Source organism: Hypomesus nipponensis, chromosome 9, assembly GCF_054491055.1.
Source record: "Hypomesus nipponensis isolate SF chromosome 9, ASM5449105v1, whole genome shotgun sequence".
Taxonomy (NCBI): Eukaryota; Metazoa; Chordata; class Actinopteri; order Osmeriformes; family Osmeridae; genus Hypomesus; species Hypomesus nipponensis.
Genome location: NC_140369.1, coordinates 18350424 through 18373777, shown reverse-complemented (window position 1 = coordinate 18373777; position 23354 = coordinate 18350424). Strand labels below are relative to the sequence as shown.

General features: G+C 46.9%; 2 protein-coding genes, 1 long non-coding RNA gene and 1 other non-coding gene across 10 annotated transcripts in view; 2 read left to right on the top strand and 2 right to left on the bottom strand.

Annotated features, from left to right (window-relative positions):
* The window catches only part of LOC146273367 (tensin-2-like), a 33257-nt gene extending 25131 nt beyond the window's left edge, over positions 1-8126 (top strand). For 5 of the 6 annotated variants that reach the window (XM_084704423.1, XM_084704422.1, XM_084704425.1 and 2 more), the window contains 11 exons: positions 168-1592; positions 1738-1891; positions 2074-3137; positions 3504-3635; positions 4057-4149; positions 4378-4455; positions 4601-4678; positions 5181-5349; positions 5683-5751; positions 6218-6247; positions 6477-8126. In XM_084704423.1, coding sequence (XP_084560549.1) covers positions 168-1592; positions 1738-1891; positions 2074-3137; positions 3504-3635; positions 4057-4149; positions 4378-4455; positions 4601-4678; positions 5181-5349; positions 5683-5751; positions 6218-6247; positions 6477-6621 — 3437 coding nt within the window. In that variant the 3' untranslated portion in view covers positions 6622-8126. The remainder of the gene's footprint in view (positions 1-167; positions 1593-1737; positions 1892-2073; positions 3138-3503; positions 3636-4056; positions 4150-4377; positions 4456-4600; positions 4679-5180; positions 5350-5682; positions 5752-6217; positions 6248-6476) is intronic. The other variant, XM_084704424.1, reaches the window with a different exon arrangement.
* Positions 8127-10746: 2620 nt separating this feature from the next.
* trnaq-uug (transfer RNA glutamine (anticodon UUG)) lies at positions 10747-10818 on the bottom strand. Its single transcript has one exon. It is a non-coding gene; the product is annotated as a tRNA-Gln (tRNA).
* A 1534-nt stretch (positions 10819-12352) lies between these two features.
* Positions 12353-16170, bottom strand: LOC146273365 (uncharacterized). Its single transcript, XR_014766572.1, has 2 exons — positions 16011-16170; positions 12353-12583 (listed from the first exon to the last, which is right to left on the bottom strand). It is a non-coding gene; the product is annotated as an uncharacterized LOC146273365 (long non-coding RNA).
* LOC146273364 (vitamin D3 receptor B) overlaps positions 14314-23354 on the top strand; it is a 29618-nt gene continuing 20577 nt past the window's right edge. Inside the window, exons 1-2 of one of the 2 annotated variants that reach the window (XM_084704865.1) lie at positions 14314-14859; positions 15096-15184. The gene's annotated coding sequence lies outside the window, so the exon portion shown is untranslated. The remainder of the gene's footprint in view (positions 14860-15095; positions 15185-23354) is intronic. The other variant, XM_084704864.1, reaches the window with a different exon arrangement.

Below are 23354 nucleotides of genomic sequence, written 5' to 3'. Positions count from 1 at the left end.
CTCCCATTTCGGGTTTCTCCCCTATCTGTTTCCCCTCTGTGCCTCTCTCATGCCGTCCTAGCACTCGCACATACTCGCAGAAGATGGATATATTCGGCTACATTAGACCGGCACGCACACACTAACCTACGGGCACACGTCCGCTCTCCCTCTCCCCTGCGGCCCAGACATCGCCCACACGCGGGGTCCCCTGGACGGCAGCCTGTACGCCCAGGTGAAGAAGCGCAGAGGCCCAGACTCCACGGCTCCGGGGGCCCCCCGAGGTCCTTCAGGCAGCCCCACGGTGAAGCCTCCAGGCCAGCCCTCTGCTCTGAGCTCCGACTCGGGTCGCTCCTCGGCTCCCTCCGACCACCTGGGAGACCCCCGTGGCTCCCCAGCCGACCCCGGGCGAGAGGAGGCGCCGGGCTGCGTGCTGAGGAGAGGGGAGGGGGAGGACGGAGCGAGGGACCGGCTGAGGGCGAGCCGGAAAGAGAGGGACAGGGAGACGGCCATTTTGGATGACGGCGAACCGCAGACGCCCGAGGCGGCGTCGAGGCGTGAGCGGTCGTGTTGCGGTCGGACGGAGCGCGGCCAGTGGTGTCAGAGATGCGGCGAGGCAGGCTGGGAGAGAGAACCGTGCCTGGCCAACGGTCACTGTCTGGACCGCTGCAACAGCACCAAGAACGACCCCAAAAGTCGAACGCTTCCCGCCTTGCCGTCCAAATCGATGTCCCCGCCCCCTCACACTCCTCAGTCATGCCATCGCCATAGCGCCCACCCATTACCGGAGTTGCCATGGGAGCGCCCGCCTCCTCCTCCCCCTTGTCTTCATAGGCCGTGCTACCCGTACCCCGCCACAGAACACGCCCATCCCCACTCCCTGTCCCTCCCAGCATCCAATAGGCTGTTCTGCGGAGGGGAGGAGTGTCCTCTCTTTCATTACTCCGCCCACATCCCGCCTCCTCGCCACTCCCACCAATCCCTGCCCTCAAGTCCGTATCGGGAGATGTTTTTCGGCCCTCCGGCTCCCCCTAGCTGTCCGTGCCGGGAGTGCACCAGCAGGAGAGAGCACCAGTCCGCTTCAACCAGGCACTTCCACCCCTTGCGCCCGGACCAATCCGAAAGCCTGCACTGGGCTCGGGAGGCGGGACTGAGGCAAGGGAGGGAGGGGCTAACGCTGTGGGAGATGGAAACCCCCTGGGAGGTGGATCGAGACGCCGAGGCCTGGTACCGTCGTCAGGCCATGCCACCCTATCACGTGTGCCACTCCCCAGGGCAGGGTCAAACCCAGCTGGAGCCATCGCCTTTCGTCATGGACCCTCACATGGGGTACCCCGCCGTCCCCCACTCCCTGGTCGACGTGCGGGACAGGGGCAGCAGCGGGTACCACACGCCCCCGCACCCCCGCCACTCCTGCCCCTGCTCCCCTCTCCAAGCTTCCCCGGCCGAGAGCCACGAGAGCAGGGGCTACGGCTCGGGGTACCAGTCTGGATCGGCCTCGCCCCTGCCACCTGGCGGCCCCCCCAACCCGGGAGCCTCTCCTGGGAGAGCGAAGCTGGCAGAGACCTCCTGTGGAACACACTACGAGCCCCAGCAGAAGCTCAAAGACACGGGTAAATATTATTACCGAGTCCCATCGTGCCCTTGGTCCGACTTTGGGGTTATTCTGGGTTGAACGTTGTAATAGTACCTAGTTCAGAAGTTGTGCTGGTGCCAAGGATCTGGTTTTCATCCCCTCTTGGTTTCTCTTGGCTGTAGGCAGTGCCTTGACAAATGAAACAAGTGCCGTAGACTCCATTTCCCAGGCTTCCGAGGGGAAGGTTGATGGCCAGGCTGCCTGTCCCACACCTGTAGCGGACACTGACTCAGATTACACTTCCATCAGCAGTAGTCCTCCAAAGACTCATGACAGGTTGGTATTCCATTTGGTTTTGTCCAAACAGAACGTCAATCATTTCTCAGATGGATTTTTGTCTGGGAATAGTTGTTTTGTTGCACAGGTATAACAGCAAAACAACGTTTGAACACTAAAGCTAAATGTTTTGCTTGAATATGTATAAAAATGAAATGTTTATTTTATTTTCTCTCTTTCAGCAGTCAAAATAAGTCAGACAGGAGTGTGTTGGAGGAGGAGAAGCAGGTTGAAATCATTCCTGCATCTGTAGTAGTTCTTCCACAGCCAGAACCAGGCCAAAGCCACCAGGAGGTCCAAAAAACATCTCCCTCTGTTGTTGTAGAGGCTAACGCTAGCAGCAACAGCACAGACAAGACTCCTGCCCAACCAGGAAACAGCCAAACGATGTCAGAAGTACAAAACCAAAGGAACACCACCAAAGAGTCTGCACTAGATCCAGTTATCAGCCAAAGTGACTCTCAGCTTCATAGTGTAAATTCACCTCCACCTACAGTGAAAGAAGGAGAGGCCAAGCTAACAGGAAGTACAGAGTTGCCTGCCCAATTAGAGACGGCAACCCAGACCGTTGCTGTCGCCGTCCAGCCAATCAGCTCTGTCCAAGTGCAGCTCAACGGCTCCACCCTCCCCTCCAGCAGCCCCCTGCCGCCCCGGGCATGCAGTGTGGCATCCCTTAGCCCCTCCTCTTCCAGTAGCTCCACCCCTTCTACCCCCCAGCCTCCCGTTGGCAAGCTGGAGAGACGTCCCGCCCCCCAGCCTCCCTCATTGGACACCGACCAGTCCGGGCGGAGACTGACCCCAGAACGAGACACGTCGGAACTAAAACCGCCCTCGCCAGTGCCAGACGGGCACAACACGCCTACCTTCCCCCTGGCGTCCTACTACTACCCCCTGCTGAACGTCCCCCACGTGCCCTACACGGGCTACACCGCCGTCACCATCCCCGCCGCCCAGCCCCCTCTCCCCGAAAAGCGCCGCCTCTCCTCCTTGCCGGGGTCCCCGAACGGCCCCCCAAACTCCCTCTTGAGAGCTTCCATGGGTCATTTGGGTGCGGGGCAGTCTTCCTACGCTAGCCCCCTCCACGTGACTTTCTCGACCCCCGCCGGAGTCGAGCAGCCCCCAGCGGGGAAGTGGGGAATGGCGCCCCTGGGTGGCAGGGAGGAGCAGATGGGTAGCAAGGTCAACGCCAAATTTGTCCAGGACAGCTCCAAGTACTGGTACAAGCCTGGTATCTCCAGAGACCAAGGTTAGTGGAACTATACAGAAGGGAGTGGGGTTGAAGTTGTAGTTGAGGTTCATAGTGACGTGGGAATATCAATTGCAGAACATTTAATAGCCTTCAGTTAATTTAGCTATTATTATTTGTGTGTGTGTGTGTGTGTGTGTGTGTTACGTAATATACAGTTTTGTATAAATCTGTTGAATACAACATTTTAAGACCATGCTTATGCATGCAAGGTAATATCACCTTCATTTGACAAGGGGAAATAGATAAGTGTGCGTGTGTGTGTGTGTGTGTGGGGGGGGGGGGGGGTCACCACTTTCAACTGTACAGAAGCACCTGTGGTGACCATCTATAGGAACCTGCCCTCACACTCTCGTCTCTCCATAGCGATAGCCGTGTTGAAGGACAAGCCGCCTGGCTCCTTCCTCATCCGAGATAGCAACTCCTTCCAGGGGGCGTACGGCCTGGCCCTCAAGGTGGCCACTCCTCCCCCTAACACCAACAGCACCTGCAGTAAAGGTAAGGGTGGCGAATGCAACTCCATGTTACGGGTTCACGGGGTCTGGCTTTCAGTGGGTCCGTGAGTTCTTCCGCCTGAGTAAAATCCTACGCATGCGGACTCACCCAATGTTGGGCGAGTCGGTTTGCCAACGTGTCGTAGCTTTGATTGGCAGGTTTCTTGAGGGAGGTAAAAAGGTTTGTGATTTCAATCATTGTAGGAAAGCTTTGAGATGAACCTGTTTGTGTCGTTGATGCTCTCTTGGTCTCCCTCCCTCCCTGCCTCCCTGCCTCCCTGCCTCCCTGCCTCCCTGCCTCCCTGCCTCCCTTTCTGTCTCTCTCTCTCTCTCTCTCTCTCTCTCTCTCTCTCTCTCTCTCTCTCTCTCTCTCTCTCTCTCTCTGGTCTCTCTCTCTCTCTGGTCTCTCTCTCTCTCTCTCTCAGGAGATCCTCAAGAGCAGCTGGTCAGACATTTCCTCATTGAGACTGGCTCTCGTGGAGTGAAGATTAAGGGCTGTCAGAATGAGTCCTGCTTTGGTGAGCTGATAGAAAACAGACAGTGTTGTAGTACATCATTCTTCCACTAGATGTCACCGATTCTCCAACATTCAAGCGCTCCACATGTTCCGGATTTTCAACAGTGCTTTCGGATCTCCCCACAATTAGATTTTCTCCGTCCGCTCTTTCCCTTGCTGCTCTACTCATTTTTTCCACTCGTTTTCTGCATTTTTTTATTGTCTACCTCTCTCTCTCTTCGCATTTCAGGAAGTTTGTCAGCGCTCGTTTACCAGCACTCCATCACTCCGATCTCCTTACCCTGTGCGCTGCGCATCCCAGAGAAAGGTAAACAAACAAAAAATGATTCGATGGAAATGGAACGTCTTTATCTACTCTGGTCAGTTTCAATTCAAATTTGGGCACGGCACACATGTTCTAAGGTTGTGTGGTGACTAGGCGTTCCGGGTGTGTCCTTGCTCTGGGCTTTCAGATTTTGTGGGTGAGCTGCAGCTGATGCAGAGTGCCACCAACACCAGCACGGCCGCAGACCTTCTCAAGCAGGGAGCAGGTCAGTCCCCACGTGGCCTTCCAGCCCTGAATATACTGCGTATTAGTGCTCGCTGGGAAAGGTAGCTCCCAAAGCCCCTGTCCAACCAGTCAGTCATCCAAACTGTGTCATGCTGAGATTGACCTGAGTTGCCTCTCTGTAAATCTGACTTCTGATTTGAATGTGGTCACTCGAAATGCAGATGCGATGCTCACTTCGACCAGCAGGCTGCTCGAGCGACCTTGGTAACCAGTGGATTATAGTAATGTATAGCATGTGTCAACTGGTGTGACCCGGTTGTGTATTTGTAATAAGGGTAGTCAGGTGGCTGAGCGGTTAGGGAATCGGGCTAGTAATCAGAAGGTTTCCGGTTTGATTCCCGGCCGTGCCAAATGACGTTGTGTCCTGGGGCTGGGGGGAATGTCCCTGTACTTACTGTAAGTCGCTCTGGATGATAGCGTCTGCTAAATGACTAAATGTAATAACTCTGTGCGACTGAACCTCCCCTTCCTCAATAACCCAGCCTGCAACGTGCTGTACCTGAACTCCGTGGAGACCGAGTCATTGACGGGCCCTCAGGCCATCTCCAAGGCGACCAGTTGCACTTTGACCCAGAGCCCTCGTCCGACCCCCACAGTGGTCCACTTCAAGGTGTCCACGCAGGGCATCACACTGACGGACAGCCAGAGAAGGTACACCTGGTCTGGGCTCTGCCCTCAGGAAACTGGCCATGACCTGTTTTCGAGACCCAGCGCTCACCGACATGTACATTTGTAGGGATTGCGCTGCTTTTCGAATTGGCCGCGTGTGATGTGTTTGATGGCTGTAATGACTGTAGCAAATATGCTGTCCTCATTTGATACGGTTTTAATGCAGGCAACAACAGAAGCCTCAATTATAACTTTCCGCAAGTGGTAATGGCCACATTTTTCTAACATTTTTCTAACTATAACTCTGTTATAACTTTCTCTTCCTGTCCACCCCTTCCTCATTCTCCCTCCCCCTTTCTCTTCCCGTCCTGGTAGATTGTTTTTCAGGAGACACTACCCCATCAACAGTGTAACATTCAGCAGTGTGGATCCTCAGGATCGGAGGTGAGCGGAAATGTCTGTGCCAGCCCACACATGCACACACTCACCCACACTACGCATCCCGTGGGGTAGCCGTGAGCGTAGATACAGCATCCTGACTTAAATAGGCACTTATGAGACAATTCATTTCCGTTGTTAACTGGTTTAGAATCGGTGTTGTATTGTGATTGGGGGACTGGCTGGATCCCAGTTCGGCAGTTGTCCCAGTGGAAGTGGTATTGATCCCAACCGTGACACGGCTGATTGTCTCTGTAAAAAATGGAAAATGGCCGAATGCTGCAATACTAACAACTGAGTCTTGCGTTGATGTATCTCGTTCCATAGTTTGAGACTCTTAGTGTGCCTCTCTTCTTCTTGTAGGTTGAATAACCCTGTGCACGTCCCTGTTCTGTGTGACTCTTTGTATGTGCTATTTGTGTCCGTGCATCTGTGTAATTCTAAGCCTTGTGCCTATATATCTGTGCTTCAGGTGGACTAAGTCTGATAGCACGTCAAGCAAGTAAGTGCTTGTCTTCTTGTATGTGTATGTGTGTATATATGTCCTTTCAAAAGTTTAGTCTGGCGTTCTGTGCTGTTCTCTTTGTCATCTTTCATCAGAAAACCCCCACATGCTGTTGTGCTGTCTGACTCTCCCTTGAACTGTCCCCTTCTCATTGTAAGGCATTTCTAATCGTGTTGTATTGAACTTTCCCTTCACTCGTCCCACTTCCTGTGTTCCTCGAACGCAGGGTGTTCGGCTTCGTGGCAAGGCGGACAGGCAGCGCGTCGGAGAACGTGTGTCACCTGTTTGCGGAGACGGATCCCGATCAGCCTGCCGTGGCCATAGTCAACTTTATTAACAAGGTCATGCTGGGGCCTCAGCAGAGACGCTGAGGAGGGGAGGGGGGAGACCGGGATGGTTATCGACGGTTCTTGGGAAACCAGTTGTCGTTTTGTGTGCGTGTGATGGGATATGTTTGTGTGAGAGGATGAGGATGGGGAGGTGTGTGAGGAAGACAGTGGAAGTGAATCGTGTGCGCGTGTTTACGGATGTGAAGTCAGTCAGTCCTTGTGTGGGTGGGCATGAGAAAGCTGTTCAATGCAGATGGGCAGAGACTGAGTTTATCGTCTTTCATTTGCCACACGAAGATGGTGCAAGAGAATTATACTCATCCTAATTCAATATTCAAATGTATTTTTATCTAAGCGAGTTTTGAAAAAGAATGTCTAGTTTAGTTGGTTTTTTTTTACACTGCCATTTTGATATGAAGTGCAAAGACTTTGTCGTGTTAGAAAGAATGTGGTCTGACATGGGCAAGCCTTATCAAGCTGATTAGTGACTGACAATCCATTTGCACATAAGCAGATTATATACATTTTTCCTTTCAGTATTTAGTTGGTCTAAAGTAAGCCTCTTTGAGAGGTCAACACAGAATCTCCCAAGGTACATGTGTTTTGGTTGAAAGGTACTGTATGTATTCATTTGTATTCTGAATGTTGGACTATGGGCAGTTTTTTATCAATCTACCAAAGATTTTTTTGTGGTATTTAGACCCAAAGGAAAGTCAATTTATTGAAAAATGTGATAGCGTTGATATTTGATTAAATCCTCCAGTACATAATACAACATTTCAACACCTTGCATACCAAATAGCATTATGTCCAAAAGCGCCTTTGTTTGCTGTTATTCCTTATGATTAATCAGAATAAACTTGGACCATGGTGATTCTGAAAAAGCAAAACTTATAAGAAAATGCAGATGGAATCCATCGGCCTTAGCAGACAAATATTGTGACAGTGAAGGCTATATTGTAGTGCAAAGATTCTAAAACACTAAATAAAAAAACTGTTACTAGCCCTTTTTTACTAAGCATAAAAAGGCTTTTGGCATTTCAAGCACAACTACACATGACGTCAGTGTTAGCGAGTGTTGCAGCACTTACAGTAACTGCACTGTATTATTAATTTACATCTACACATCATGCAGTTACATTATGCCAAAGTTTGAGTCCCTTATTATAGGTTTTTATGACATTTCTGTTTTGGGATATAGATCAACTCTTCATAATCTGCTATTTGTCAGACGTCGAAATGGTGAATCAACTGAGAAAGAATGCTTTATTTTCAAGTGTGTTTAACGCTGCCACAAATCAAACCAAAGTCATTTATAAAGAAGCACTCACGTTTCTGAAAGCCTGCTGCTTGTTGCCGTTAAGTGTTTTTCAAGACAAAATCTTTGCAAGATTTAGGCAGCAACTGTGTTTATTGTTTGTATTTTTATATGGACCTTTATATGACAAAAATATCTAATATATTTTCATCCTATGTTAAAGTGTATAGTGCAGAAGAGTAAAGTAAGTAATTTGACTGAAAATGAAGCAAATAAAACGTAAAACCAATTGTGTCACATGTTCACTGATGCACCTTGTTATGACCCCTCTGGCCTATCACAGAGGGACTGGTGGTGAGGGGAAAATGAAGCGCTGTGGCAATGGAACAGTGATGTTTATTGTAGGGTCGTCACAGGGGAGAAAACAATGGAACAACAAACGGTGGCAAAGAAAAAGCCAGAAAAAAAAAGAGTCCCTATTTAAGAAACCATAAATGTCCCTAGCCGAAATATACATGGGGTGGCACCTGTTCCTTACCTGGTGTGTTAACAGGAGGTTTACTGCGATATAGAGTGTAAGCCCATGGACAGCTTGCCTATTCAAAAGCCCCCCCCCCCCCCCCCAGCACAAGTGAACGAAAAATAACAAACTAACATAGGCTAAAGCCCGATACCGCTGCAGAGAACAAAACAGGGTTGTAACACTTAACAGTATGTACAAGGACCACAACGTGTAACGAGAGGGGTCTCTCAGACCACATCAACTCTCAAACGACAACAGCGCTCGTTCAACCCTCCAAGAACACTGCCCTCCCGAACAGCGCCGGTCTTTTGAATGGGCTGCTGGACCCCTGACTGGAGGTGGGCCGACTGGAGGCGTAGGGTCACACTGGTCACGCCGATGTCCAACCACCAACAAACACCAGACAAGACACCCTACAAGCAGCTGATAGGGACAAAGGGGAGAACAAAACTAAACAGAAACACAACCATACGACAAACTGACACAAACTGAATTCAATCGAATGAAAAACATGGGTCCGTAACACACTTACATTCTTTTTCTCTCCACATCACCTCTGCATTGTATGCAATATTGCCTATTTTACACCATAATATAAATCTCAAACATGCACCAAAATGAAAGTAACAAAAATGGTGTGACTACCACTTATTTATGGATCTACATCCAAACATCACTCCAAAAAGTCACCCCATGATCGTCATTTCAAAAGAATTGCCCCCCCCCCCCCTTTAATACAAAGTATTTATTCAGTTTCTGCGCAAGTCCTGCTCTGCAGACTTTCTGAGATGGGCATCACTGGCACTGCACTTCAGTGGAACTCATCCTACCTGTCGGAAAGATCCTACCAGGTCTCCTGGGGAGGCAAACTGTCAGACCCTCGCCAGCTCTCCACTGGTGTCCCACAGGGCTCCGTCCTTGGACCCCTCCTCTTCTCTCTGTACACCACCTCACTTGGACCAATCATCACCTCCCATGGCTTCTCCTACCACTGCTATGCTGACAACACACAGCTGTACCTGTCGTTCCCCCCGACGATCCGGGGATCTCAGCTAGGATTGAGGCCTGCCTCGCAGACATCTCCACCTGGATGACTGAGCACCACCTCCAGCTGAGCCTCGCCAAAACAGAACTTATCATCCCGGCCAAACCCTCCATTTCCCACTACCTCTCAATCACCCTGGGATCTGCGACGGTGACCCCTTCATCCTCTGCCAGGAACCTTGGGGTTACCATGGATGACGAGCTCTCCCTCACAGCCCACATTGCTGCAGTCTCCAGGTCTTGTAGATTCACCCTCTACAACATCCAGAAGATCAGGAGATACCTATCTGAGCACTCCACTCTGATGCTTGTCCAAGCACTTGTCCTCTCCAAGTTGGACTACTGCAACTCGCTGCTCGCCGGTCTCCCAGCATGCGCAACCCGCCCTCTTCAGAGGATTCAGAACGCAGCGGCCCACCTGGTCTACAATCTACCCAGACGCTCCCACATTACCCCACTCCTCATCTCCCTCCACTGGCTACACATCACGGCCAGCATCAGATTCAAGACCCTGGTACTGACCTTCCGAGCAGTGAACGGGACTGCATCCGGCTACATCAAGTCTCTCCTGCTGCCTTACACCCCCACCCGCCACCTACGGTCTTCTTCAGACAACCGCCTGGTGGTCCTACCGCTCAAGACTGCCCAGTCCCAACACAAGCTCTTCTCCTGCCTGGCCCCCCAGTGGTGGAATCAACTCCCCACCTCCATCAGAGACACACTGTCTCTCCACTTTCAAGAGAAGGCTCAAGACGCACTTGTTCCGGGAGTACAACAGTACTTAGGAATGGTTTGCTGAACCCAATACTAGTTCCTCAAGGATCACAATTACTTGCTTAGAGACTTGTTGCTCTTGTTGGTTAGTGGTAACTGATTTAAACTGTTTTATTCACTGCGAAATATTCTATTTTAGTTAATCGATTTTTTTTTTTTTTACAGTTGCTTGCTTTTCTACAGGTACACTTGCACTTAGCGATTCATGTTGTTTAATTGTAACTTGCTTAACTATATGCTCTTATGTTTCTTCCCTTTGGCATTTTTTGGGGGGGTTGTTCACAATGTGTGCTTCTTGTTTTGGCTACCCGCAAAGTTTGGGGCTATCTTGTTATTATCAGTGTCCTATTCATTTTGCAAAGCTCTCTCTTGGATGTTGCTTTGGATAAAAGCGTCTGCTAAATGAATAAATGCATACAATGTGTGGCGGGAGTGCATGACAAAAGACCGAAATGAGTGACTGTCACGGTCAATGGGTGACATTTGAGAGCCCTGTATTATAACTGTTTTCGTACACGCCTTTACCTGTCAATAACGTTCTATATTCACGATACATCTTAAAAGGACGAGGTCCCACCGAGATTTGAACTCGGATCGCTGGATTCAAAGTCCAGAGTGCTAACCATTACACCATGGGACCACTCTCAGTTGAAACCGCAGAAATCAATGAGTTAGAGTGTTGACGTAACAATCACGACTTTTTATGAAAACCTGGAATGCACGACCAGCTTGCACGTTTGAATGAGTGCGTACTTTGCTGTGGTCAAAGTAGCTAGCAATCGGGTTAGCTATTAACCAACCCTTCCTAGCCTAATGTACAACAAGCACTGCGCTATCCAACTATTGCTATGCTAGCTGTCCTCGTGGTAGCTAGGCTACCTATAGCAATATAATATTGTTGAAACTAAAGCAAACCGTCAGAAACGTTTAGTTGGCTTTCCTCTATTAAAAGATTTAACAACTAGGTCTTGAACATTACATGTTGCAAAATCCTATTTGTAGAAATACGATGCGACAAGATGCAACTAGCTAGATGTAGCCTGTTAGCTTTAACTGGCTAGCAAGACGTGAGCTAATGTGCGCCGCTAACCTGTCATGCAGACAAATAAAATACATACATTAAACTGAAAATACTAAAACGACGCTAATGCTGACCGACAGTTCTCGTTAAATATTTGCAAGGTGCCTAAATCAGTCAGTCGACGCGTAGTAAAATGAGTCCTTGCAAAACGCCAGTGAGACGACACAGTGCGTGCTGTGCGTGTGTTGTTGGGGATAACCGGACGTAAGTGTTGCACCAAGTCAAGAGGACTATAGAGGGCGTCAAAGGCCATACGTTCTACACATAAATCAGTGATGTTCAAAATTTGACTGTCCAACCCTGCTCGGACTAGCCAAATATCTGATATTTCCCACTAGGTCAGTTATTATTGAGGACATAGGTCAGTCTTTCCATGGAATAATTTTAAACAGGTTTGAACTCTTAAATCCGTGCAATCTAAGGCAAGCAGAAAAGAAAAATATTGCAGGAGATCAGATCAGAGATCAGTTTTACCCATTTTTACGCAACACTGCTGTGATATGGCAATGAGAACAAAAATTACAGAATTGCATAGTTCCTTAGTAAAGCCTAGCCTATGTGATTGTGATTTGTTAAAGATGTTTTTCAATCTATGTAAAAACATATTTGTAGGTCCCCACTCCCATCCCATTCGCTCTTGTGGAACAAGGGCTATAGTTTCGCCCACTGTCAACCTGGTAGGCTACCCGTCCAGCCAACCTGAACTGTGCAAGGGGAGTAGCCTAGCAGAGGACACAAAATGGCCGTTCCCAAATACATGTCTGACAGAAGTTTTGGTGGAGGCAAATAAATCCCCATTAACAGAACAGCTTGAACCAGGTCTTGTGCCAGGTTGGAGACTGACCAAGCCACAGGACAAGGATCAACTCTCAGCAGTGGCCAGAGCGACTAAAATGAACCCTCACACTTTAATATGAAATATGACAATGCATCAACAGGCAGTTTAAGATTGTTAATGTTTTATGACGTATAGTCTATATGCAGTAATGTAGAACAGGTTTTTTATAGAAACCTATTGGCTAGTTTACTTGTGATTTGATGAAATATTAAATATTTAACACTTAATTTTTTAACGCATTCCACTGACACATGATTCAAACATTTGGAATGTAATTATTATTGTTCAAGGAAGTATGCCTCAGCGATGAAACAGTCGGTGGCATCAAAGCAGCGGCAGGGAGGAGGAGGAAGTGCCCAGCATTTTGCAGGTACAATCAATGCAGCGATAAGTGGAGATGTGATGAGACTGCAATATAGCTGATGAGGGCTTGATGAACACATCATGACACTGGCGGTTTTGAGAGGACATGTTATGCCTCCCTTTCTGGGAAGAAAAGCACACATTTCAAGATTAAGCCTTCTCATTTGTTAGAGTAGCCTATGAGCTCTAACGAGACATTTTTGTAACTAGAAAGACTTTCATTTTGAATAGTCAATGAAAGAATATCTGAAAAATATTCACATATTATAGTAGTAATAGCATAGAGCTCCTTGGTATTCCGTTACTTATCTTATTTATCTATATGCTATATAGGATATCCATGTTATTTGGCTAAAGACGACATGTAATTCAGTTCATTCTCAGGAATTATGTGCGAGGACAGACTGAACAATTTGATTTTAATGTCAATAGATAATGATATACTGCGCCAACTGGACTTTAAAGATCTCATTGATGAGTTTGCATTGAGAAAGAGCAGAAAACGGGCCTTTTAATATCACTGATATGGTGATGGTGAGTCACATGTTTGTTCTACGTTAGGCCTCGGCTCCCAACACTCAACATGGCTCCATTATTGTAAAATCGTTTTTTAAATAGCTTGTTTGTATGTACGCTAATTCAAATGCTTTCCACCCTGGAGACTGTATATCTGACTGTCTGCCTTCTTGTGTTTGGGTTTTTGAGAAACGGACTATTTAGCCTTGTTTTTGCTTTTGAATAAATGGAAATATGTAAATTTACATTATTGGTTTAATATTGTCTACAGTGTAGCCTACTACACACGTACATTTTATCCTTGGCTTTAAACTGATTATATTTATAGAGTGGTTCTGTGGACTTTAAAGCACTAATGTGTCAGTGCACCTGGCGTGGGTTTGTGTGCGTGTCATGATGTACGTCGGGACGATATAGGGGCCTCATCCTGGTAATTATCCCCAGGCCTCAAAATGTCTTAATCCGGCCCTGCATATCCCTGACCTTCATCTAACCCCCCTTCCCATACTCCAGTCACACTGGCACACACACGCACACACGCACAGCCTAACTCTCTGCCTTCCTGCCGCGCACTGAAAAATACTATACTATGCTTACGTTTAGTAAAACCAGACTGCCTGTGTGAACAGATACGTTAATTAGCGTCGTTCATTTAAACATTAACAGGTTCAACAAGGACTGCAATAAGATACAACTCCATATGATTTAGACTCTATTATGGACCGTGCTCTTCTAGTAAAACAGCCTCGGGGAGAAGGAAATATGTCAAGTTGTTTTAGTGCTCCTGTGGATCAAAGAGTGTTTTTGTATAGGCAGCGAATTGCTATCCGCAGCAGCATTATACTACTGCAGAGTAGACACACCCCTCTCACATGCACGCTTTATTGCATATAGGCTACAGTGAAAAAAACTATTTGAATTGAATTTTTAGCTTTAAGGCGATAAATCACATAACATACCATACCATGTTTTAGTTAGCGTGGCAACAATTGTCATTATTTAGACGTTGTATTTCCGAAACCTATTCATAAAAACGTGAGATAAAACATGGATTCCAATACAAAGGAAGAGTACAATCGTGAAAAAACACTATTACAGCATATAAAGCATTTATTGTACCGTCGTATTGTCATCAACACGTCGTAATAATATATCAATGAATCCGTACAGTACGTGAAACGATGTTTCTTTAAACCTCACGCGGTCAAAGTTGTTTACCTCTTCGTTACCTCTGACGTCATGACACACCCCTGTTTGGGGGAGGGGAAGTTGCTTCACATACGTTACGAGCGTAGGATTTGACCAAGCAAAAATAGGCTGGGATGAAATGTCACCAACCAAAGCACGGGAAACACGTCCATTTCACATGTGATTGGTTATTGGAGGGGCTGGAGAAATACTCCCATTCTTTGGAGGTCCGGAGGCGGGGCATAAAAAGTAATGGTCATCTATTTAGGGTCTGGTCAGGGAATATTTGTCGTCGGACTATCGTAAATCCTAATGTTTAGCGCCCCTAAATGCATACCGTGATGTTGTAGCTCCGGAGCATTCGTTTTCGTTAAGCACGATCGTTTGATTTCAGTCGCCTTTGGTTCGAAAATGGTTAATACGTTGCCTTAACTTGACACCGCAATTCAGGGTTAAGCAGGCTGCTAGCCACGCTAGCTACCACCAGGTCTCCAGCCAACATTTGGAACCTTCGAAAGGGCGTTTTTTGACGGTTCTGTTGAGTCCATCCCATGCGGAGTTTTCTTCTACGCAGTCTTTCCTGGTCTTGGCTACATTTACAACTCAAGATGGACGGCAAATACTTTGCTACATATTGACGACGAATATTAAAGGATTTAGAGCAAGTTGGTCTTCATGGGAAAAGTTGTACTCAGGTATGAAAGTCGCATGCACAAAAGGAATGCGAAAGCTGAAACTTTACCTCTCAAAACAAACGAAATGTTACGAGTATTACGCTGTACTGAAATTACGTTTACCGTCAGAACAACCTGCTTGTAGTGTAAAATGTAGCAGATTTCCCCCCTAGCAGAGGTTTTAAGGTGTTGACGGTTGAATGTTGCAGTAAAACTAACAATGTTCGGTGCATGATGCATACATTTTTTTATTACAGGATTAACAATTGGTACAATTGGTGTAGAAGAAAGGTGTGAAAGTCTTACCCCCCCCCCCCCCCACCTACAGCGTATGCCAAAATCTCAGGTAAGGTTCCTTAAACTCTCACAACGCATAAGAAACTTTATTAATCTTTTTGATTTTAATAATACATATATTTGTAAAAGATTGTCCTTATACTCCCTTCAGTAAATGAAGTAGGCCTATATCTTTTTTCATATATCCAAAATGATTCATTCAAATAGTTGGATTCTAATTGTTGATTGTGATTATCAGTCATAAGAATTGCCAATCCATGAGCCAACTGGCCTATACTGTCCCGTTAAAAAAAGCATGCTTTAATCGGGGAGAACGAATGATGTGAAAACAATATGCATTGATCCATGTATTGCGTTTCTGCTTAATGTTGCAACATTGTCATCATACAAGACCAGTGTTTGCAATGTTTATTTGAATATAACCATTTTCTTGATGTATCACTTCATATAGTTGTGTTAATGCGATGTTACATACACGAATACAATGTTCAATTCAAGAAAGTTAATTTCAAAAGTAAGCAATCGTTGGTATATAGTTGATGTGCCTGTATATAATCACTTTCCCTTTAGACTGTAGAGTGGATCTGTATGTCACAATCTATGCAATAGTCTGCTATCATCAGACACATTACAAGTAGATGATTAAATACTGAAGTAGAGAAAGCACATAGTGCTCCTCCTTTTCAACTGATTTACTTAAAAGGCAACAGTTCAGTCAAGCACTGTTGTTGTGGAACGTGTAGTTCTGATATGTCTGTGTAATAAGATGATCTGACCATGCATAGGTTCATTTACACCACCTCTTATACTCTCTCTCTCACACACACACACACACACACAGACACACACACACACACGGTCAATCACAAACTTACCCGCCATGGTGCGGCACACAGGAGACGAGGGAAGTAAGGAGGAGGGAGGGCTGCCATTTTTGTGATGTTTTGTAGGTCAGAAGAATGAATGTAGGTTTCTCCACCGGTCTGGTGATAGAAAACGGGTAGAACGGGGGCCGGCTCTCACTGGGAGCAGTTATAGAACACCCCCCCCCCCCCCCCCCCCCCCCCCCCCCCCAGTTCCTTGAAAAGCCCAACATCTGAAGGGACAGGACGGAAGAAAGTAAGCAATATGCTTGTGACTACTCGGTTTTTTTCTGAGCCCACAGGGGAACATTAGCTGTATTGCTTACACACCTAAACCCATACAGATCCAGCAGATGGGGGGGGGGGGGGGGGAAACACCCCCATGCTGCCAGGGGCTGGGAGAGTGGCTTAGCATGTTGATTTTGGACCCTTCGTTTTGCCATTATAAGAGGCCGTGACACCGGCAAAGGTTTTGCTGTCAAGCCTGCTACAATTTGTGCCCTTTCATTTAGCCCTTCTCAGCTCCCAAGACTGGTCACCGAGTCTTTTCAATAACAAGTGATAAGTCCCTCACAGCCCATATTCAGTTAAAGCTGTACATTCGTACCAAGCGTAGGCCAGCCTTTTGAAGGGATTCTATGAGTAACGGATTCACACAACGTTTCTCCGGCCGCTCTCCCAACAATATCAGGCTGTTTACAAAGGTAGACCTTCGCTACAGCTCACCGTATAGTTCAGCGTCCTTTCATGGAACAGTATAGCCAGTCACGAAACAGTATAGCCCCGTGACACTGGTAATTGGTTGCTTCCCCTCACATGTAGGGCGAGCCGTAGATCGGGCAGAGAGACGACTACGTCTGACTAGGCAGGCTCTGCTCCTCTCCTGCCCGTGTTTGCAGAGGCGACGTGTGCACTGCCCGCCACACGTGTTCACTTGTTGTGGAGGCTAATGAAGTGTAACGTTAGCTCCGTCAGAGTGGACTTCACTTTTACGTCCCGTGGGTTGATAGTGCCCGGACTGAACCCGTCACAGGTAATGTTTGTTGACTGTGTGTGTGTGTGTGTGTTTGAAGAGATGTGGTCATGTAGAACAAAGTCTTCTTGGAAGAATCATCCTCTCAGTTTGCAGGGACAGCATCCAGCTTGGTATGGTTTGGTCACTTTGGAGCGTTCATAAAATGGTGGTAGCCACAGGAAAACGTCATTTAGGTGTCATTTAGTATTCAAATGACACAAATGTAGTACATTATTACATTTGACTTAAAGGTTTAATTGACGTGGTTCATAGTTGACTTTAGACGGTTGTACCCAGACAAAAATAGGCTAGTTCTAGTTGTACGTATTATGCAACTATGAGCTGAGGGGTTTTACACCCCGTATCTGTTGTCTGTCCGGTCCAGTCGGAGCTGGTTTGCTCAGTTTGCGTGTGTGTGCATGTGAGTGCCCATGTGTCTGCCTGTGTGGTGTGTTTGCGCGCGTTTGTGTGTGTCCAAAAGCACTCAATCTTCGTTGAAGTCTGCAGAGACAGGACTGCCTGTGTGTGTGTTGTGTTTGTGTGTGTGTGCGTGTGCGTGTGTTAGCAGGGCCTTTCCCTGCCTCGTCTCTCTTTCCCTCCTCTCCGCTCTTTCCCTCCTCTCCGGAGTCCAGCGAGGGGCCCAGCGTAAGGGGGTAGCACTGCCGTCGCTGCCTCTTTCTCGCACTCCTCGCGGACGCTGGGGCCTGGACAGGGTAGGGGGAGTGTCGAAGAGACCATCGGCTCGGCCACGGGACATGCCCCCCCCCCCCATCTATACACACACACACACACACACACACACACCCCAGTTAAGACCATCCTGTGTGGGGCATAGGTCACCTCGTCATGTGCTGCTGCTGGAGCAAGCATGCTCCCGGAGTGTGAATGTAGAAAAGAGCGCGATGGATGAGGAGGGGACAGGATTGGACTAGCCTGCACGGATCGCCTGTGAGCTGTATGCATATCCGTTTTGGTGTTCAGTCCCCCCCGCCCTTTTGTCTTTTTCAACTGTATTTCTTAGTATTTCATGTTTGCATTTTTAGCCCTAGGTGGTCACTTAAAACGTTTTTTGGTACGCACTTTCTTCGTTTTTGGGCCTAAACTCACCTTTTTGTACTCGCCAACTCTCCCGCCTGGCCTCCCCCTCTTTTCCTTGCCTCGTAAACTTGTTTGTCTCTCCTTCCCTTACTTCTCTCGCCGTCTCTTTCTCTGTAAGCCTTTGTGTGCGTCCTTGTCGTTAGATTTTGTGAATTGCCAGCCTAGTGTATTACCATGAGCCCAGTTCTTGCTACAACCCGGGTCATTTCAGGTCTGATTTGTTTTATGTCTCCTCTGTACTCGTAGTGACCCAGCCAGAGGTATGCAGTAAAACACCTCGCCTTGGGTTTTCTCCTCCTCCTTACTCTTTCTTTTTCTTCCCCCCCCCCCCCCACCCCCAACCCCTTTCTGGAAAATATTGGCAGTGGGGAGCAGTTTCAGGGATGGCGTCATGTGACGTGAGACGGCGGATGCTCATTGGTCTGTCCGAGAAGGCCCTATCCCTCGCGTACAGACGACGTCCTCTTGTTTTTTTCCAGAGTCGTTATAGGTCTGGATGTGATTCGGGCTCCAACTCTTGTGTGTTGGGATGTGGTCTGGAGGCTCATTGCTGGCATTCTTGAGACGTGATGCTGGAGTCCCCCCCCCCCCCCCCCCCCCCTTTGTGTTCCTTTCCTGCGTGTCTGCGAGCAGTTAAAGTAAATGATCATACTTGAAGTCCTGCCTTTATCCTTTCTTGCTTCTCCTCCCCCATCTTTAACGGCCTTTACCGCAGTCGCTCTTTACCTACGTGCCAGCTATCGGCGCTTCATCAGGTTTACAGAGTGCCCAGTACGTTTTATGCTCACTTTATATTGACATTTGTGGAAGTTTGAACCATTGGCGCATACCTACATTCTACATTCAGGCTACTTTTGATTCATTTAGGAGATGCTTTTATCCAAGGCAACATACAAATATTGCAGTACAGCAGAAGATCAAGTATCAGAAGGGAATAGTTCTATCAGAATCTCAGTTGTCAGACTCGAGGGATGATGTGTATTTACTAGGTATAGTGCAAAGTGACCACAACTCAGCCACCAGGCACAGTGAACAACAAGAATATTTCAAGTGCGGCACCACCCTTTCCCTTTGTAAGAAGGCTGTTAACTTGGAAAAAGCTCAATTTACGATTTGACCTTTTACGAGGCCGATCAAATCGTTTGCAGATCGGGGTTATACATGGTTATCGGAGGAATATAAAGGTAGGCTCATCCTAGTCTGTTTGCCTTCTTAAAACGTTTGTTTTATTTGAATTTCTTGTAGCTCCTTGTGCAAAAACAAAGTGGCCATGTACTGCAACCTGGGATTGACACATTAATTTCATGCCGAACCTCATCAGACATTTTGTATCATTGACATTCTAGCGCCTAAGCATGTCATACAATCGAATCAGTGCTTTGAACATTGTATACATTGTCATTGTCACACCTCTCATACTGATAAAGCATGGAATATTAGACCTAGAACGCAATACACTGACACATGTCCATGCCTTTTTCCACAACATTATTAGTCTATCTGTAAGAGTCTTCCAAGATATTGGCTACTTATAAGTGTTTTGGGTTACAAATAAAGTGACTTTGTCAGCCTAAAACGTGTTACTTTAGATTTGCTGGTGATTAGGAGAGTATTGTGACTGTCATGCCACCTAAGAGGGTGTGACAGTCACAAAGAGTGCCTGTTACAATAAGGACATTGCAGACTTATTTTGATTACTGCATGTCTTTTGGTCCAAAGCTGGAGCTTCACCTGCGGGTAAATAATGTAGGACGAATTCTAGTCCGAATTATTTAGCAATACTAAATAATTCAGGATCATAGTTAAGCTACATAAGTATCGGTAGCACTCCGACAAATATTTGTCTCAATATTTGCAGAGAGACGGCTGAAGGTTTGCCTCAAACGAACACAACACGCGCAGTGTTTCACGTGATGAGCATGTGCCAACTGCTCTCTAGCTTGGGGACATTAATGTGGCCACAGTTGTGTATGTTTACAAGCACGGATTCGCCAGTATCTATTTCTGTTCACTTGGAGTTTTTTTTTCTTCAGGATTATTAAGAGAGCTCTTTTTCCAGAAGCACTGGTCTCTAGCGCCCCAGCCTGCCTCCAGCTGCACATAGTCCTCTGCTTTGGTTAGGAGACATGTTATTTAAATAGTTTAAAAGGAATACACCACGAGAGGAATAGATTAGTCACACATGCACTGTCACATGCTAAGGTTTTTTTATTGTGATTTTTGTATTTTTTATACCCTCGACTAGTTTGCTGACATCAGACTCTTTCTAAACAGAATTGAGATTTGGTATTTTGGAGATTTAATGACAAAGTTACTGTGAGTCAGGTGGCTGAGTGGTTAGGGAATCGGGCTAGTAATCAGCAGGTTGCTGGTTTGATTCCTGGCTGTGCAAAATGACATTGTGTCCTTGGGCAAGGCACTTCACCCTACTTCCCTAGGGGGAATGTCCCTGTACTTACTGTAAGTCGCTCTGGATAAGAGAGTCTGCTAAATGACTAAATGTAATGTAAGTCTGGTTTATGACGTAGCACATAATCACTGCAGACCCTCATCCCTGCCTCAACTGCAGCTTTAATTCCTTTGTTATTTGCTGGCAGAACTCCTGCTCTCGAAGACATGACGGTTCTACTGGCTTTCAACTGCTCTCTGATTCTTCATTAATCCATTAGTGTCATTGATTGGGTAGCGATTGAATTTCACGCACTCAAGAATCATTCGGTCCCTGATTAAAAGGCAAGACGGCAAACTGGCCCGACCTCACAGCTGTCAGGGGACCTCTACTCTACTACATGACAACGTTCTTTTGTCAATTTTCAAGCTAAGCCTATTTAGGCGAAATTTTGGGTCATTATGTTCTTAACCCCCTCCCCCCAGCCGTAGCCAATCAGAAGCTTGTGCTGGAGTCCTATTGTGTCATCGCCCTGACCTTTTGACCCGATGAGTCATAGTTGGGTGGGGGGGGGGGGGGGGGGGGGTTGTCGCTCACCCCATGTCCACCCTGCCTCTCGCAGGCCCCCCTCTGCCCTACATCGGGCTTCCTGTACAGTCAATCTCCACAATGACCGGATTGGCCAGGGTGTGAAAAAAAGAAAGAAAAGGGGGGCGCCTCCTGAACGCTCCATCAACATCACACACATCAGACACATTCTGTCGGAGGCACGCAGACACACATGACCACTGCTGCGCTCTGCTGCAGGAACATGTGACACACCTTCAGCTTGATTCTACTGACGACAGAGGGAAAGGGCCCCTTGAAAACCCTCTGTTGGTATTTGTAATATATTTAGATATATTTCATCTTATATTTCATGACCACGTTTCCGTTGATAGATCTTTCGAGGAACGGTTGTCAGGTTTATATGTCGGTTTATTTTTAAATTGTAGTTTTAACTGGTCGGCGGTAGCGAGTATTTTTAGCTAGCATTTCAAAAATACAACAGACAGTTTGTCTTGACTGCTCCTCTTGACAGCTTTCCTCATTCTGTCTGTTGTTTTTTCCTTTCTTTACCCATTCTCTCTCTCTCTCTCTCTCTCTCTCTCTCTCTCTCTCTCTCTCTCTCTCTCTCTCTCTCTCTCTCTCTCTCTCTCGCTCTCTCTCTCGCTCTCTCTCTCGCTCTCTCTCTCTCTCTCTCTCTCTCTCTCTCTCTCTCTCTCTCTCTCTCTCTCTCTCTCTCTCTCTCTCTCTCTCTCTCTCTCTCTCTCTCTCTCTCTCTCTCTCTCTCTCTCTCTCTCTCTCTCTCTCTCTCTCTCTCTCTCTCTCTCTCTCTCTCTCTCTCTCTCTCTCTCTCTCTCTCTCTCTCTCTCTCTCTCTCTCTCTCTCTCTCTCTCTCTCTCTCTCTCTCTCTCTCTCTCTCTCTCTCTCTCTCTCTCTCTCTCTCTCTCTCTCTCTCTCTCTCTCTCTCTCTCTCTCTCTCTCTCTCCAGCTCTCATATCCGCAGCAGGCACACTGGGGCTTTGTGATGCTCCGAATGTCACCCCTCCGTCTCTTTCCACCTCTTGCTCTCCTGCATGCTATCCGCTTCTATCTCTTCCTCCTCACTTCTGCCATCCCAGTATCATAATTGTCTCTCTATTTTCTTCTGACTCTACCGTTTGCTTTGTCTTCAAATTCACTGTCTCTCACTAGGCTATTGGTTTCTGCCTCCATTTGTTGCCTTTTGTTCTTTTTTTTCCCATTTTCTCCCTCGCTTTCTCATACTTTCCTACACAAGCCTCTGTCTCACTGTACCCAGAAGTCAGTACTTCTCTCCCAGGGCGTTACCAGCAAGAGACAAATCAGAGGGCACCAGTGGACGGCTCTGTGTCTGCTGTAAAGTGTAATTTAAACACTAGACGTTACCTGAAACACTAGACGTTACCTGAAACACCTTCAACGCATTATCTTTTTTTAATGTTGCTATTGAACCGTAGGAGGTGTGAATGTGTTTTTACACATCAGTTTAATTTATTCCTGTCATAATGTTGTGCAGAACTGCATGTCTCGCTTTGTTGATGTTTTGGTGTCAGGCTTATAGCTAAGTAGGTTGGTGAGAGATTTACTAATTGAGATGTTCTTAAGCTCACAGTGGTCTCCTAATTGACTAAAGTATTGTTTTGGCTACTAAATGGCCTTTTTCCTCTACAACTAGCTAAAGCCAGTGTCAAACCGTGACTTGGAATTGTTCCAAAAATCAAGAATGTCACACAGACAATGAGAACTAAGAGAAACATTGCATTGGTAAAGCACTAGAATCTTTATTAAAGGAAGAATGTAGAAAACATGTTTACAAGATTCCAGTCAATTATTAGGCTTGAGTCCTGCTCAGAGCTCCTTTTTATTTTGCGTACGCACGCACGCACGCGCGCACACACACACACACACACACACACACACAGACACACACACACACACACATACATACATACACACACACACACACACACACACGCACACACTATCGTGACAATGGTGATTGGTACATCCATGTTTGATCTGAATGGAGAACAGATTCAGGTAGTTCTGTGCATTGGTGCCGAAGTAGCTTAAATCTCTAAGCTGCTTTGTATTTGTGTATTTTTGCTTTGTCGTGAATTATCTTCTATTATTTCAACAAAAGTGATACTCGCAACAAGCTGCTTTGTTGCGAGTTTCATGTCCTTCTAAATATACTGAGCGGTAGCCATGACGGTCTTCTTATTCAAACTTGTTAGTGTCAACGATCCCTTCCTCAATGGATTTGAAGTTCTCCCTGACAGTGGTGCAG